The 15,633-nt window shown below is 39.0% G+C and overlaps 2 protein-coding genes across 2 annotated transcripts; one reads left to right on the top strand and one right to left on the bottom strand.

The window, feature by feature from the left end:
- Positions 1-2,559: 2,559 nt before the first annotated feature.
- On the bottom strand, positions 2,560-6,785 carry pheta2 (PH domain containing endocytic trafficking adaptor 2). The gene is made up of 4 exons (XM_020605507.1): positions 6,435-6,785; positions 5,110-5,198; positions 4,705-5,008; positions 2,560-3,978 (listed from the first exon to the last, which is right to left on the bottom strand). The coding sequence occupies exons 2-4, from the start codon at positions 5,188-5,190 to the stop codon at positions 3,569-3,571; spliced, it is 795 nt and encodes a 264-aa protein (XP_020461163.1). The 5' UTR covers positions 5,191-5,198; positions 6,435-6,785; the 3' UTR covers positions 2,560-3,568.
- Positions 6,786-7,949: 1,164 nt separating this feature from the next.
- cd2bp2 (CD2 (cytoplasmic tail) binding protein 2) lies at positions 7,950-12,540 on the top strand. Its single transcript, XM_020605505.1, has 7 exons — positions 7,950-8,065; positions 8,396-8,474; positions 9,057-9,186; positions 9,517-9,674; positions 9,755-10,331; positions 10,411-10,496; positions 11,108-12,540. The coding sequence occupies exons 2-7, from the start codon at positions 8,400-8,402 to the stop codon at positions 11,216-11,218; spliced, it is 1,137 nt and encodes a 378-aa protein (XP_020461161.1). The 5' UTR covers positions 7,950-8,065; positions 8,396-8,399; the 3' UTR covers positions 11,219-12,540.
- The last annotated feature ends 3,093 nt before the right edge of the window (positions 12,541-15,633 follow it).

The raw sequence follows: 15,633 nt of genomic DNA, 5'->3' as shown, positions 1-15,633 counted from the left end.
GTTTTCACCCGATGCCCATATGGTAGTGTCATCAGCAAATAAAACCACTTTCACTAAATCAGAAACCTTGCATATATCATTAATGTATAGTATAAATAATTTAGGTCCCAAAACAGAACCCTGAGGCACTCCACATACAATGTCCAGCTCACTTGATTGGTATTCACCCAACTTCACAAATTGACGCCTCTGTGTCAAATAACTTCTAATCCATTTCAGAACTATTCCTCTGATCCCATATTTTTCTAACTTGTCCATTAATAATTCATGATTGATTGTGTCAAATGCTTTTTTTAGGTCAATAAATATCCCCACCGTGTATTTCTTCTCATCCATAGCACTTGTAATGTCCTCCATCAGGTCGGTAATGGCCAAAGATGTCGATCGGTTCGACCTAAAATTGGATTAAACAGACATTTATTTCGAGTGAGGGTTCAGGACGAGCGCCGCCTGACGCGGTCAGCCCTGCCCTTGTGTTGGCATTGACTGTTGACCCATGGTTCACTTGGTAATCACCACCTTGTTGCAGGAATGAAATATGTCCCATCATATGTTGTGTCATTTGTACTTTTTGGGAAAAGGTGGTAGGTTTAGAACAGGTTGTTTCTGTAGATCAGCTGGGCGTCAACTTCGCAAGCAGAGCCCTTTATTTTAAACTTTAGAAGGACCCCGAAGCTTTTTATATTTACCTTAAAAGTGCATAGCAGCAGTAACTTTAAGGGGTAATACAACCTAATGTGACCTTGGACAGAGCATAGTCAGGCCTTAAATGTTGCTTTTTGTATGGTTTAAAAAACCTAATTTTATATTTATTTTAACAAGTCCCACAATCCTACAAATTATAGGAAACATTAGGGACCAACTTTGGTAAAATCCTTGAAAGATGTTAAAGCATCTTTTAAAATATAAATTAGATCTTAAAAAATTCAGGGGTTGGGTTACTATCCCACCCATATAATTAATAATAATATTTTTAATCATATTACATTATCTAATGAGCCTGTTTCAATAGTTCATTCATTTTATTTATTTATTTACCTACAGTACATATATATATATACACATATAATTTTATATATAAAAAATATAAAATTAAATGCTTTTTTCATAGTGTGACAAGATTTTCTGTAGACAAATCAGCCTTTACTAAGAGATAAATAAGTTTAAAAAAGAAGACTTGAGAAATTGCTGTTTTTAAATAAATGTTAAAAATCTCACATCTATTGCACTAAAATTTGCACTCTTGCATATTTTGCCCACTTTTTTATGTATATTATGAGTGACAAAAAGTTGGACATGTCACACCACAAGCAGCAACATCTCAGACTTTTCGCTGTCAGTCTGCTGATGCAGCTTTCTGATTTTACAACAGTGTAAGAAAAACAGAATGGGATCGCTTCACAATGTGTTTACACACTGCTATCCTCAGGAAGTGTTTCCATACAGATTGTACATTGCAGGGTCCTTTGCTGTAATGTGAAGCATCTTACCACGTATCTGTCATTCTTTTTACAAGACTGGTATGTGTGTCTGTAGAGTCTGGAATGTGGAGAAGCTCCCAGCTTGACCTATGCAGGGAGATGTCAGAGTTTGTAGTGATATACTCTGGTATGTAAACTACCTGCCAGACTCATGAAATTGAATCCATCTACGATTGTGTTATGTTAATTGCCATACAGTAAAGTTTACGCAGGTCAGATGTCAGCCCTTACATGAAGGAGGCACTTTAGTACTAGCCTAGCACAGTACTGCTGTTTTTCGCTGAGGATGTTGCTTTGTCTAATTAACACAGTGGATTTAATGGAAATTACAGTTTGACATGTTGTAATGCATAAAAGAGTGGATGACTCATTTAAAGGGCCTCAGTAGTCAGTTTTAACAGGAGCTGCAGTATTTTTGTCTCATACTAACTCATACTGATAAGATTGCATACTCTAAATCAGCTGGCTGACTTCACACATTGCGCCTGCACCGCCATCTGCTGGTTGCTATCCTCTACTGACTGTCATATCATGGATCTTTGAGAATTTAAAGGGAGCACAGATTAATTTTCTAAGCTTTATTATTGTTGATGTTTTCATAAATGTACTGTTTATGTAGCTTTGCCTGCTTCAAGGATAAAAATTGCTTCAACTTATTTTTTTATGACCATGTGCCATTACACAAAATAGACAAGTATCTTTCTTAAGCTTTTGTCCATGTTTCCCTGTACTTCTAGAAAATAAAGTTCATATTTTCAACTTTATGATCTGGACCTGAATTTAAGATAAAATTACAAAGCCATTAATATAATTGGTGTAACCTATGGCGTGATGTGGAAAATTTTACATGTCTCACAGTTATTTCCATATTTTTCAGTGTAAATCTACTGAGAACATTTTTATGTTTTAAAACTTAACGATCCAGGCATTTTAAATAAAATCATGCTTGTGTTTGTATCAGCATCTTGTGTGTTAACATGTCAGCTAAAACGACAAGACTTTTAAAATCAACAGACAACTTTTATTTTTTTTTCACACAATGAAAAATATATAATACTGTTTGCATAATACTGTATCATAAAACCTTTATATGCCATGGGTGACATTGTTAATTGCACCACACATGAAGTAACAGGTAATAGTCTAATTAGAAACAGGTTGAAACTTTTAAACACATTTGAATGCCACACAGAATGCAATATAATACTGTTTCCTACCACCCAACATACCTTTAGTAATATACCAGTAAAAACCAGTAGGGATAACAGAGACTGAAGTTATTTAAGAACTATACAAATAACTGACATTTATAGCACATATATGTCAGTATATCCAGTTGTATGTACTGTATCAATAATGGCAAATAATATTATATTTTAACAAAATAAAATGATTAAGTGATGATTAAATGCAGCCTGGACCTGTATATGCAGCAAACTGTAAAAATTATTTACACTTACATTTATTTATTACATTATTTACATTTACACAAACTTTAAAATAAGGCCTTTATGAGAAAATTAAAATCTGTACTTGTTGAGCCTTTTCAAGACCTGAGACTTTTTATAGAAGACATTTTGACATGTTGCAGTAGAAAAAGAACAGGCGGAAATAAGAAATTACAGCTGAAATACAGTGAGACGGGGTTTCAGGGTCCTGGTTTTGTGCATACTTATTCATTATCACACTGTCATGGCGTATTGAGACATTTGACTAAAACAGAACCATTCTTAATGTTATCACAAACACCTATGCCTTTTTTATAACAAGTTAAAATCTACATTCTACTAAAAGTGCAGATATGCAGACACCAACAGCATCTGTTTGTCGAATTGGCTCAAGCAAATTACAGCTTACTGTGAAATAAAGAGAAAAGATGTACAGTAAGCTGATAATATGAGACACTATATTTACTGTCATACTGTATGTACTTTTAACAAATTTACATATGTCCAGCCCTGAAACTCTGTATTAGGTACAGTATAACTCAAAATACTGCAGTTTCTGTTCCTGTTATGATGCACACGAATCACTCCATCTCAGTTCCTCTTCAAGGCTTTTTCACTTTAACTATCAAGTGTTTTGTTTTATCCCAGGTCAATGAGATCTTTATCACTGTGCTCTTTTTCTGCTGGTCTTCTCCTCAGCCATTCCTCTCTTGCTTTCTTCACTTCAAGGCCATAATAATCATGAAGTTTGCTGAACTCCTGGAGTGGATCAAAACCCACCAAAGGCCATTCGCCATACAATGGCATTGGTCCATTAAGTGGAGTGACGTGAGCGTTTCTCCTGGGCCACAGTTTGGGGGACCTTTTAGCCACCACATTGGTGGGTAATGAAGGTGCTTGTAAAACACTGCTGGCACTGGAGCTTCTCCCCTCCCTAACCACTGCTGTTGGGTTCTGCACAAGGAGGGAGAAGTTGGTCGTAGACTGCTGGAGGACACTGCCTGAGGAGCTGTGAAAGGATTCGCCACAGCCTTGCTGCTGTTTAGCTTCTGCAGATGTAAAACAGGAAATTAATAATAACATACTGATAATAATAAATATTTTTTATACAGAACCTTCTTTCTAGGGACAGAGCTTGATAAGGAGACTGACACCACTCTCATACCTGTGTACAACCTGCAGCCTGTCAGCCTAGCTTAGCCCTAAGACTGGAAACAGGTGGAAACAGGCTGGCTCTGGATCACAAATTAACACTATATCTCAAATGTCTCACCATACAAACACAGAAGTGTAAAAAAAACAACAACTTGCAGGTTTTACATGGGGGTTATGTGCCCAACTGGGATCAGTTACTTCCTGGAGTTCCTGCTTATTGCCTCACAACTGCTTATTGCCAAAAAGTAGTCCTGTAAATACAGTATACAAACCATAAATCGCAAACCATTTTATTAGAATAAGGAACTATATTAGACCGAGCAACTATAAAAACTCACAAACACTAATGACCTCATCAGCATAAAAATAGGCATTGCAGTGCTCAGCTGGAAGACAAATATTAATGTACAGGGTAAAAAGCAATGGGTCTAAAACGGATCTTTGAGAAACACCTTTACCAAACCATCTGGAGCTTTGAAAGAAGGTGAGGGGGAGCTCTTCCTTGTTTGTGCCCAGGAGTCCATTTTCTCATACTTCATCAACGGACACACACAAATACCCATAAACTTCAGTCTATAGACAACAGTAAATAGGACACGGTGACAACAATGATAACCCACCTTCATACTGCCTCCCCAGGTCTCTCACCAGCAGGGAGAGGTAACAGTGGCTGGCCAAGAGCAAAGTTTTCACCCAGCTCTCTTGAGTCTGATGATCCACTGCTGCAAATCTGTAGGTTTTGAGTCCAGGTCTATCAAACACTAGGGAAAAGGCAAACTGTCCATCAGATTTTGAACGCGTTACTGTACATCCCTCCAGCACAATGACACCCAGTAGGTGTCGGTCAGCTGGGCGTTCCTGGTAGAAAAGCAGGTTCGCTTTCAGGACAAACCACCGCCGATGGTAGGTGGCAGTTCGCTCTTTCTATGAATAAATATATGAAAGTAAAGCTGGATTATTCTACTCACTAGCATGAGGAAAGACTGAGTCATTTCATGTTGTCTGTTTTTATTTTATTGTCAAACCTTTTTGTAGAGATATCCCTCTTTATCTACGGGAGAGGTACATGATAGGAAATGGGTCAATATCTTCTCATGAAGCTTCATCCCAGCACCTAAAGATGAGAAAGTGCTTTTACATTTGGAATATATTTGTGCAGAAAACTGCATGACCTGTAGATCAGAATATTTTACAGAAATGTAATGCAGTTTTCATTACTTCCAACTTCTTTTGCTTGTGACCTCTAATGAAAAACAGTTTGGGGGCCTCTCGTCAAATGTCAAATGTGTTCATGTTGTGAGCAGCTTAAGAGAGATATAAAGGACAGTATCTGTCAAACTGAAGTGTGAAGTTGAAGGATTATGGCCCTGTCAGCTATGTGCTAAGCCCCACCTACCTTTCCACGCTAGATCAAAGTCTGTCAACCTTTATGGCACATAATAACATACGTCAAAGTGTATTTCATCTTTGTTCTGGACTTGTTCTGGACTTGTTCTGGACTCTGTCAAAGTGAAAGTAACACTTTCACTTTGACAGAAAGTGTTACTTTCACTTTGACAGAACACTTTTGACCTCTAAGACCTGTTCAATTAATTTTTTTCATCACTCTTGAGAAATAAATGCCTGATATTGAGAAAATGGTTCTGAGAGTGATCCACAGACAATTTGAAAAAAATGCAGAACAGACCAAGTCTTGCTTTTTTGAACAAGTAAATAAAGACACTGGTGTGTAAACAAGTCCAGAACAAAGATGAAATTGTGCCCCACCTAAGTCTGAGAAACCTTGTGACCAGAGAGAAGGGACACACACACACACGCATGCTCACAAATGACCAAACCACATATGGGCTCACCAGCTGAGGGTTGGAGTAAATTTATGAAACTGTGTATATTTAAAATACAATATAGCTAAATCCAATTTGATCAAAAACACACTTTTTTACAGTCTAATTTCACCATGAGTTAAATCTCCAGTCAAAGGCCAAATTCAATGTCACACATTTCCAGTAAGGTTACTGGAAAAACTGTAAAGTGCTTTTCTAATAATCTAATAATTAAGACTGAACTGGAACCAGGATCATACTGTAAAAGTAAATATACTGCATTAATTACAATCAAATACAAATAACATTTAAAAATACATAAGTAAAACCAGGAGGAGGAGCTGGAGGAAGTGTCTGGAGAGAGGGAAGTCTGGGCATCTTTGCTCAGACTGCTGCCCCCGCGACCCGGTTCCGGATAAGCGGAGGAAAATGGATGGATGGATAAGTAAAACCAAATACCTATTACCAATAAAAACCTACCAAGTTCATGTATAGTGACAGGATAGAAAACAGTGACTCAGACTTACCTCTGACAATGCTAAATGCCTCACAGGTTCATGCTACCCTTCTACACTGTCAATCCGTTATTTACATTTACAGATATTTTCTTCTGGTCCTTGTTGTTCCCAAATGTGGAGTCAGTTCTTTTCTTTCAGTCCGATGCATCAAGAACCAGACAACGCTTCAATACATAGTTTCAGGTTACTATACTGGTTCTCCCTTTGGTACGAGAGGACAAGTGTTGAAATATAAATAAGTTGACCCAGTTCCTAGTAACAGAATCCTGACACATTATATTCTCTCTCTTCTAGGCTTCAGTCCACCTTGAGCTGATGAGTTGTACTCAGCTGAAACGAGCAGCTAAAAGCAGCCTTCCTGGTGAGAACCGCCACCTGGAAGTGAGATGTTAGATGATGAAGTGACGTTTCAGGTCCTATGCAGCTGTGCCTCGGTTCTTTCACTTCTGCATTTTGCCACTTTTCGTGATGTCTGATGAGTTTTAGTTTAACTTCTGATGTTGTGCCACTGTCCCTTGGTAGATGGTTGATTCTGCACAGAGCTACTTGTCAACTACAATGAATATTTGTTTAAGGAAGAACCAAATATCTCAAATCTTCTTCTCTGCTTTCAGGCAAGGGAAGGGAACTTTATTTCATTTCATCTCATTGCGCATTTCATACACAAAGGTGACCCACAGTTGCATTGTTAGGCCCAAATCTGTCTCTCTTTATTTATCTTACAAGAAGAATCATGTTTAGTTCAATTCAGTTTTATAGTGCCAAATCATTTCAGGGTATTTTACATAGTAAAGTCTAGACCTTACACTGTTATAGAGAAAAATGCAACAGATCCTTCTTGAGCAAGCATTTGGTGACAGTGGAGAAGAAAAACTCCCTTAAATGGAAGAAAGCGCCAACAGACCCAGGCTCTTGCTGGGTGGCCATCTGCCTCAACCGGTTGGGGTGAGTGAATAGAGAAGAGAGGAAAGAAAACCATCATGACACAACAAACAAAACAAAATATGTTGCTATCAGTAACTTGTGAAAGCAGAGAGACATATTGAAAGTTGCTATAATTTTAGGATTGCAGTGGGTAAAAGTCAAGTCAGACCCAGAAAATCTGTAGTGTCAGGAATGTAGTGTCATTCAGAATAGTCCACTGGTAGATAATCTAATAATAGAAACTTTCATATCATATGGCGAGTATCATCATATGCATGAACCAAGGAAGAGTCACTTCAGCAAATTATGCTGAAAAAATGTAGAAAAAACTCATCTGGACATAGTTTTAGGTAGAGGACGTTTCACCTCTCATCCAAGAGGTTTCATCAGTTCTGTCTGACTGGTGGTGAGCAAGAGGTATTTCTCCCCCAGTTGATGTTTCAGTCCTTCGACGGCCAAAGATGTCCCCTAACGACTGATTCGTTGTGGTTCCAGTCCTTTGGTGGCCAACAATGTCCTGTTAGCTCCATTTCCTATAACAATATACAATGTTCAAGCCCACATACAGCATAGTTAACCCAGATACTCCTCACCAGATAGTGGCGGTAATGGGTCACGTCTTTGTTTACCATCCCACACAGATACTAAGGAAAAGAAGAAGAAGAAAGCAACAAGCGAAGAAGAATCGAAAACGTCGCTTGAATTATTTTTAGAAGGTATTGTCGCAGTTTATTGCAAAATATCAGTAACGATGTTTGTGTATTCTACCCTGGTGGTGTGCAAATATTTTATATTAATTACGCGAATAAATGATATCTTACCTCTAGCTAGGTTGCTTCGCTCGTTCTGCATGTGCTGTGTTTGCAGTTAGCTTGCTAACGTTTTTAGCAACAAAGCTAACACGAGTCCTGCGTTACCCCCTCAAATATACAACGTTACATGAATGTAATCTGTGAAACTTTTATAAATAATGCTACTTGCTAGTGTTAAAGCTCACGTTTAGTTGTGTTATAGGAATAAAAGAGTCATTGACTTTCCTTCTGTAGCACTATGTCTAAAAGGAAAGTAACATTTGAAGACGGGAACGGGGAGTTTGACCTGGAAGACGATCTCCCAAATAAAAAGGTAATGTTCGCGGTATTGTTTCAGTAGGAGACAGCTTTGTGTTGTTTGAGGATAATAGATTAGTTTGTCAGGATACGATATAATGACGAACTGAGAAATGTTAAGGTTAAAGAAAGCAACACAGTTTGCATTTACAGTACGAGAAAATGCTTTTCTTAAAACAGGTGTTTCACCAAATTATGCGACCTCAGGATTCTATTACTCAATTACAATTTTAAGCTATTTTCTACGAGTAACTGGAGAAGTGATTAGCTGGACAGGTAAACGACTGATAACTACTTTGATCAGTCGTTTCAATCAATCGCAATTAAACGTAAGAATAAATTGCAAACAATTGCTGATTAATGCTACACAAATGGAAAGGTTTGCTGCTTTCCTCTGTCATACCCGACTGTAAGCTGACTATAGCTGTTGTGTTTTGGACTCTTTGTTGAATAAAAGCAATAATGGGTTTTCTGACTATTTATAGACAAGCTATTTGAGGCACGTTTTCCTTAAGACTTTAATATAAAGTGCAGAAGGTCCCTTGTTCTGTGTGATTTTTAATGTTAGCTATTTTCTTTTCTTTCTTTTACTGACTAGAGCTGTGAGGTTGTCAGTGGACCAGGCTCTAGGTTCAAGGGTAAGCACTCCCTTGATAGTGATGAAGAGGATGAAGGGGAGGACACAAAGAGCAGCAAATATGACATTTTGGCCAGCGATGATGTGGAAGGTATGTCTTGTTGAGTTTTTAAACTGTAACTGTTGTGATGTGTAGCTTAGACATGGCTATTGACTTTTATATGATAAATCACTTCAGCTGTGCTGCACATACAGTTGTGCACAAGTGTATATCTAAGGTTTTCCCCACACTGAGCCAAATTTGGAAAAACCTAGGGAAGTAAGCTTTTAATAAGAAGGAGCCAAATTCTTCTACACTGGAAAACCTTCTTCCGTTACTGCTTCTTATAAGTGCCATAAGTCTAGCAAAATAGTATTTTTATCTAAAACATGGACTGTCAGTAATGATGTTACCTAAAAATATGACTGACTGTGTTCTCAGGCCAAGAGGGTGCAACGATTGACTTTGATGAGGGAGTTTCCATAACACCTTTCAACCTGGAAGAGGAGATGGAGGAAGGGCACTTTGACTCTGAGGGGAACTATTTCATTAAAAAAGAACAACAGATTAGAGACAACTGGCTTGACAACATTGACTGGGTAATTGAATTTTAGGGACTTTTGCTTCACATTTGAAGTGTTACTGAGCAATGTGCAGTAATATAAGCTTCTTCTTCCAGGTGAGAGTAAAAGAACAACCTTTCAAACAAAAGAAGAAAGGTCTTGGAGCTAAACGTACACGCAGAGCCGGTGATGAGGATGAGGCCGAGGAAGAGAGACAGAGAGAAGAGCAGCAGGCAGACGATGATAATGAAGAAGAGGAGAAGGAGAAGGAGCCTGCTGAGGATCCACTGGCATCCTACACACAGCATCAGCTCACTGAAGCCGTAGTTGAACTGCTGCTGCCTGGCGAGACGGTTGCTGCAGCGCTCCGCCGTTTAGGAGGCCTCGGAGGACGAAAGAAGAGAAAGCTGAAAGAAGAGAGTGAACCCACAGAGGAGACCAAAAGGGATGCAGAAAAGCTCGATAAGCTCACAGCATTAGCTGACAGACTGGTTGGATCTGGGATGTTTGAAATCTATCAGCAAACATATGAAAAGCTGGCCTATTTGTTGAAGAGCATGAGCAGCAAGAGGCCAGCTGTGGGGCAGAAACCTAGTGGTGGTGAAGAAGATGAACTTGACATGTTTGCAGATAAATTTGATGAAACCCACGATGGCAGATCAGAGGATAAAGAGGAGGAGGAAAACAAAATAGGTTGCTACGTGTTACTTATGTTTGTCTTCGATGTCATAAATAATCTTGTTTTGCTTAATCCAATTTTGTCTTTCCTCAGTGAGTGATGAAGTGATGTGGGAGTACAAATGGGACAATGACAATAACGCAGAAGTCTATGGACCCTTCACCAGTCAACAGATGCAGGTATTCTCCTACACTTCTTGAGTTTGTAGATTATATAGTATAGCTTTTATGCATATTGTGATTTCAGGCAAGTGTGTCTTTTTTAAGTTATAGTCAAAGTACATGCAAAAACCTTGTAACTTGTACCCAAACTTGGGTCCGTAAGTATTTTTGACAATGACATAATAAAAAATAAAAAAAAATTTCAGTCCTTCAACATTGGAGCCAAACCATCACTGTCCAGATACTTACGGACATGGTAAATGGTCTTATACTTGTATAGCGCTTTTCTATGCTTTACAGCACACTCAGAGCACTTTCACACTACTTGGCCATTCACCCATTCGCATTCACAAACGCTCATACATTCACACACCGGTGTTATGACCGGGAACAATTGGGGGTTCAGTGTCTTGCTCAAGGACACTTCGACATGTTGACTGGACAAGTCGGGAATCAAACTGCTAACCCTCCGGTTAGGAAACGACCCGCTCTAACTCCTGAGCAACAGCCGCCCCCGACTTATTAGTAAATCTCATTATATTTAGGAAAATAGTGGGTTGCGGGCTGTTTCCACCTTTAACCTCAGTCTGGTCCGACAGGTTTTAATCATCTTATTGTCTCTTTTGTAGGATTGGGTCGATGAAGGCTATTTCAGCAATGGCGTGTATTGCAGGAGGGTGGACCAGGAGGGATCTCAATTCTACAACTCCAAGAGACTGGACTTTGAGCTCTATACGTGACTTATGTCCAGCCAGGTGATCAATCACAACTATCACTGTCAATCTCAGTATTCATGTTTTGCCCTCAGTCTTTCTTCAGTTTGTTCTTCCAAGACTGTTGTCAGATTAGCACAGTTATTATTTTCTGTGCGTTGTTTTTAAATAAATAACTCATGTGATGTTGCTCTCAGCCATGTTTTTTCCTGAGAACCAGATCACATTGTGGGTTTATTTTAAGGCTCACTGATTTTATTCTGAACATTTAGATTACACAGTCATTCTCCTTGACATTCATATGCATACTGACATGTGATAGTTATCTTGTTGCTGTAGAGTATTTTACACTTCTACACATTTACATTATACACAGTACTTATAAGAGGAAAAGCTAGTACTGTGATAGGCTGTTAATTTAACCACCTCCTTTTCAAACCTCAGTACTGAGATGCAGTTTGGCAGTGAGGAAATTGATGTTGTCATTGGAGTGGAATGTGGGATTGTTAAGGATCCCGTTTTATGCCTTCAAGTATTTACAGGTAGATACTCATGGTAATTATCATATTTAGGACTGTCCCCAATGGCAGTTTTTGGGCTCTGGATATTTGGGTGTTAATGGACTGACATTGTGCTACAGCTTAAAAGTACCCTCTTTGCCCGTCTGGCAGTGCTTTGGGTTAAAAAAACAAAAAGCCAATAAAGGTCACATAATATTTAATGTAACAGATGAACACACGACAGATCTTCATAACGATTTGCGTGCACACACAATGTACTACATTTCCATGACTGATGTGAAATCTACTGATCGTTTTACCTGTGAAGACGTCTCACTCTGTTGGAGTTGTTGGAATGTCAAAAAAGCACCCAGTTCACTCTCATTATTCAGTGGTTATACAGAGTGATGCCTCTTTACTCATAAACGATCTTTGGCTAACAGCCTGTTTGTCCACAGGCTTTTGTCCTGTCTTCAGTTTGAGTCACTGATTTAACCTAAGTTAGCGACAGCTGGTATGACCTCACAGGTTGTCATTTAAATCAGAAACAGCAAAGATTAGCAGAGTCTGCTACCTAAGTGACTGCCACAGAGGAGCTTTGAAAGTTGAAATACTAACATTGATACCTACCCAATGAATGAATGTCTGAATAGTCAGATATTTGGATCCAGCCCTATGGTATCTCCTTTGTCTATAGTCACTGATACATCACTGTTACCTCCCAGGGATTTTAGAATATATATTATAAAATGTTGAGGTGATTCAGATATTTATATTCTTTAAAAATCAGATGGTCATCCATAATACAGTGTGGACACACTTTTAGTGGTTTGAAGTGACAACACAAAATGCAGCAACTTGGCAGTAATCATAGTAAACTGAATATTTTTGGGTTTAAGGTATCGGGTTGATGACCTCACCATGTCATGTGCTCTGAGATATTTTTATTGTGTCATATAGACAACTGAAATAATAATCAGCAAATTAATGTATAATGAAAAAAGATGCTAAAAACAGTCGTGATACTGTTTGCTCAAAAGTCGCAATTTCTAGCTTATGGAATATTAAAATTGCTTATGTGTAACAAATGTTTTTGTTCAGAAGCTCCAGTAAAACTTGTTTTAAAAAGTATAACAATGTCAATGAATTTAAAGCGTAGTATGTAACTATGTGACAAATCGTCACATTTTCACTGGTGTAAACTTAATGTTGACTAAGGTGCTCTGGATGGATTGAACTCCTAAAGATCCCCAGAGCAAATTTTGTTGTTGGGGCCCCAGCTGACCCCCTTTGTAGCTACATGGTACTTTGAGTATTTCTCCAGGTACCTAGAAATTAACCAGCACACTGAAGAACTGATTCACTGATTTAATCAAAAAATAATTGTGACCATGATCAATTGCTGAGTAATAAGTAAAAATGGCCGGTGAAGATGTGACTGGGATTGAAATTTAGCCTATTCAATAGGCAAAATTTTGTTGCTTGCAGTCGGTGTGCAGGTGCCACTTCTATTGTTAATATTTTGCAGTGTTCTGTTGATGTACACTGGTTGACTTTCTGGTTAGACAACAAATCTGATTATGGTCTGTTGGGCTTTGGTGAACAGTGATGACATTTTTCTATTGTCTGATATTTTAATCACTGAACAATCAATTGATTAAATGACTGTCAGACCTATTAATAAAAAATGGTTCTTGCAGCCACTTGTGATGGAATAATAAGTTGCTGTAGGTTTTCTGTGTGTTAATTAACAAAAAATGCTAACAGTTTATATATTAAAACAACATTTTGACATGTAATGGAGGACAAACATTTGGTAGTGGTACAAATTTCTAACACGTTTATGATTAATCAGATGATGCAGACCCAAGTTATATGCAGTAAACCTATGGTCATGAACTTTGGGTCATGACCGAAAGGGCAAGATCCCGGATACAGGTGGCCGAAATGAGCTTTCTCCGCAGGGCGGGCGGGCGCACCCTTAGAGATAGGGTGAGGAGCTTGGTCACCCGGGAGGAGCTCAGAGTAGAACCGCTGCTCCTCCGCATCGAGAGGAGCCAGCTGAGGTGGCTCGGGCATCAGTCTGGGCATCTTTGCTTAGACTGCTGCCCCCGTGACCCGGTCCCGGATAAGCGGAAGAAAATGGATGGATGGATGGATGGATGGAGTGCCCATGGCTGCTCATTTTACTCATTAATGTTTAATCTTGGGTACCTCTGGGTGCCAAATTTAATCATGGGAATTGGATTCGCTATGGCGACCCCTAACGGGAACAGCCGAAAGTAAAACAAGAAGATTTCTCTCGCCTTAGAAAAAAATAAACAGTTTGTATGATGCTGGACTACATAAATAGCCTATCTGAGGTACATGTGGTACAGGTGAGGCATAGGTAGGCTACACGGTTTTATGGTTCAGGAGAAAAACAGAATGCCAGCTCTATTTCACCCAAACAGCCATAAATTGTACATGCAGCCATACAGATAATTTTGATATTAAGGCTCTGAAGGAAAACAAGCATCACAACAAATGATGACAGCACATACAGTATGCATATGATTTAATTTGTTAGAAATTAAAATGTTACCATACTGAAAATAGCTTCTGATTTGGTGCTGATGATCTATTATGCAAACAATCACACTGCAATAGTAATGATCTCCAACACTACAAACCTACAGATGATCTGGGCTTTGGCTGGGCTATTCAAAGACAGAGACTTGTCATGAAGGCTGTATGCTTCAGGTTGTTGTGATGCTCAAAAGGTAAACCATTGCCTCAGTCTCAGGTCGCTGCACTCTGGAACAGGTTTTCTTCAAGGTCCTGTTTGCATTTGGCTACATTCATCCTTTAATTCTGACCAGTCGCCCTGTCCCTGCTGGTGAGAAGCACCCCATAGCATGATACTGCCACTACCATGCTACACCATATGCAATGTGAATTATAGGACAGGTGCATGACTTTCTAAACTATGTCCGGTCAGTTCAGTTTTCCACAAGTGGACTCTGGTCAGGTTCAGCAAAGCAAAATGTCTGAATACTTTTGTAAAGGACATATTTCAGTGTTTGGGTTTTTAAATAAAACATGTTTGTCATTATGGGTTATTGAATATTGACTGGTGGGCATTTTATCCATTTAAAAGTAAATCTACACCACAAGGTGTGCTAAAACTGAAGGGGTCTGAAAACTTTCTGAAGGGATTTTACATGCCGAGATATTCCTCTCTTTTACATGGTAGCAGATTAGCTGCTTTCAGCAGTAAGACGTATTGGGTACTGACTATCATAGATGCTGGTCTGGTATGACTTTCTCAGAATGGAAACAAAATTTAGTTGTATAGCCACCGGATAGTAGGTTAGGCTAGGACATAAAAGAAGACTATTTTATTTGTCTCCGCTCACCTATTGGCTGCCCTCAACACGATGCCTGTAATTCTACTGTAATTGGTCAGATTTCAACAGGCGGAAAGAGACCTCGTGCTATGATTGGACGATCCGTGTGTCTGGTTGTCGGATTTGTAGAAGCGGACACATCTGCGAGTCGCTGTAGGGCGCCGTCCGGTATGTCTTGTTTACGGTGAGGTCGGAATTCTACCTTGTGGTTTAGCCAAGCGCTTCAGGTAAGCTTGTTTGATGTGATTTAACTGTAATAATACTGTACTGCTAAACCGCATGCTGACGATATATTTAGGTGCCCCATAGAAAGTGCTTGAACGTTAGGAGATATGACGGTTCCTGGCTATGGCTACTCGCTGGTGCAGAAACTGTTCCATACTAACTATATGTATATATCTGGGCCAAAACCATGACGCGTTGATGGAGTTAGCTACAATAAAATTGCACACAGTGTTTCGATGTAGCTCACGAAATAAAATGTGTAACTCACGCTGTTTACAATAGCCATTGCCCGACACACATTAACGATGAGTAATGTTATACATTAACT

Source organism: Monopterus albus, unplaced genomic scaffold (assembly GCF_001952655.1).
Source record: "Monopterus albus unplaced genomic scaffold, M_albus_1.0 scaffold70.1, whole genome shotgun sequence".
In the NCBI taxonomy this organism is placed as follows: Eukaryota; Metazoa; Chordata; class Actinopteri; order Synbranchiformes; family Synbranchidae; genus Monopterus; species Monopterus albus.
The sequence above is the reverse complement of the archived record's forward strand: the minus strand, read 5'-3'. Positions and strand labels throughout refer to the sequence as shown.

Coding starts and splice junctions, on each gene's coding strand:
- cd2bp2 (XM_020605505.1), top strand. CDS start 8,400: ATGTCTAAAAGGAAAGTAACATTTGAAGACGGGAACGGGGAGTTTGAC. Junction 8,475..9,056: donor ACGATCTCCCAAATAAAAAG/GTAATGTTCGCG, acceptor TTTACTGACTAG/AGCTGTGAGGTTGTCAGTGG. Junction 10,497..11,107: donor TCACCAGTCAACAGATGCAG/GTATTCTCCTAC, acceptor TCTCTTTTGTAG/GATTGGGTCGATGAAGGCTA.
- pheta2 (XM_020605507.1), bottom strand. CDS start 5,190: ATGAAGCTTCATGAGAAGATATTGACCCATTTCCTATCATGTACCTCT. Junction 5,009..5,109: donor AGGGATATCTCTACAAAAAG/GTTTGACAATAA, acceptor ATTTATTCATAG/AAAGAGCGAACTGCCACCTA. Junction 3,979..4,704: donor CCTGGGGAGGCAGTATGAAG/GTGGGTTATCAT, acceptor TTACATCTGCAG/AAGCTAAACAGCAGCAAGGC.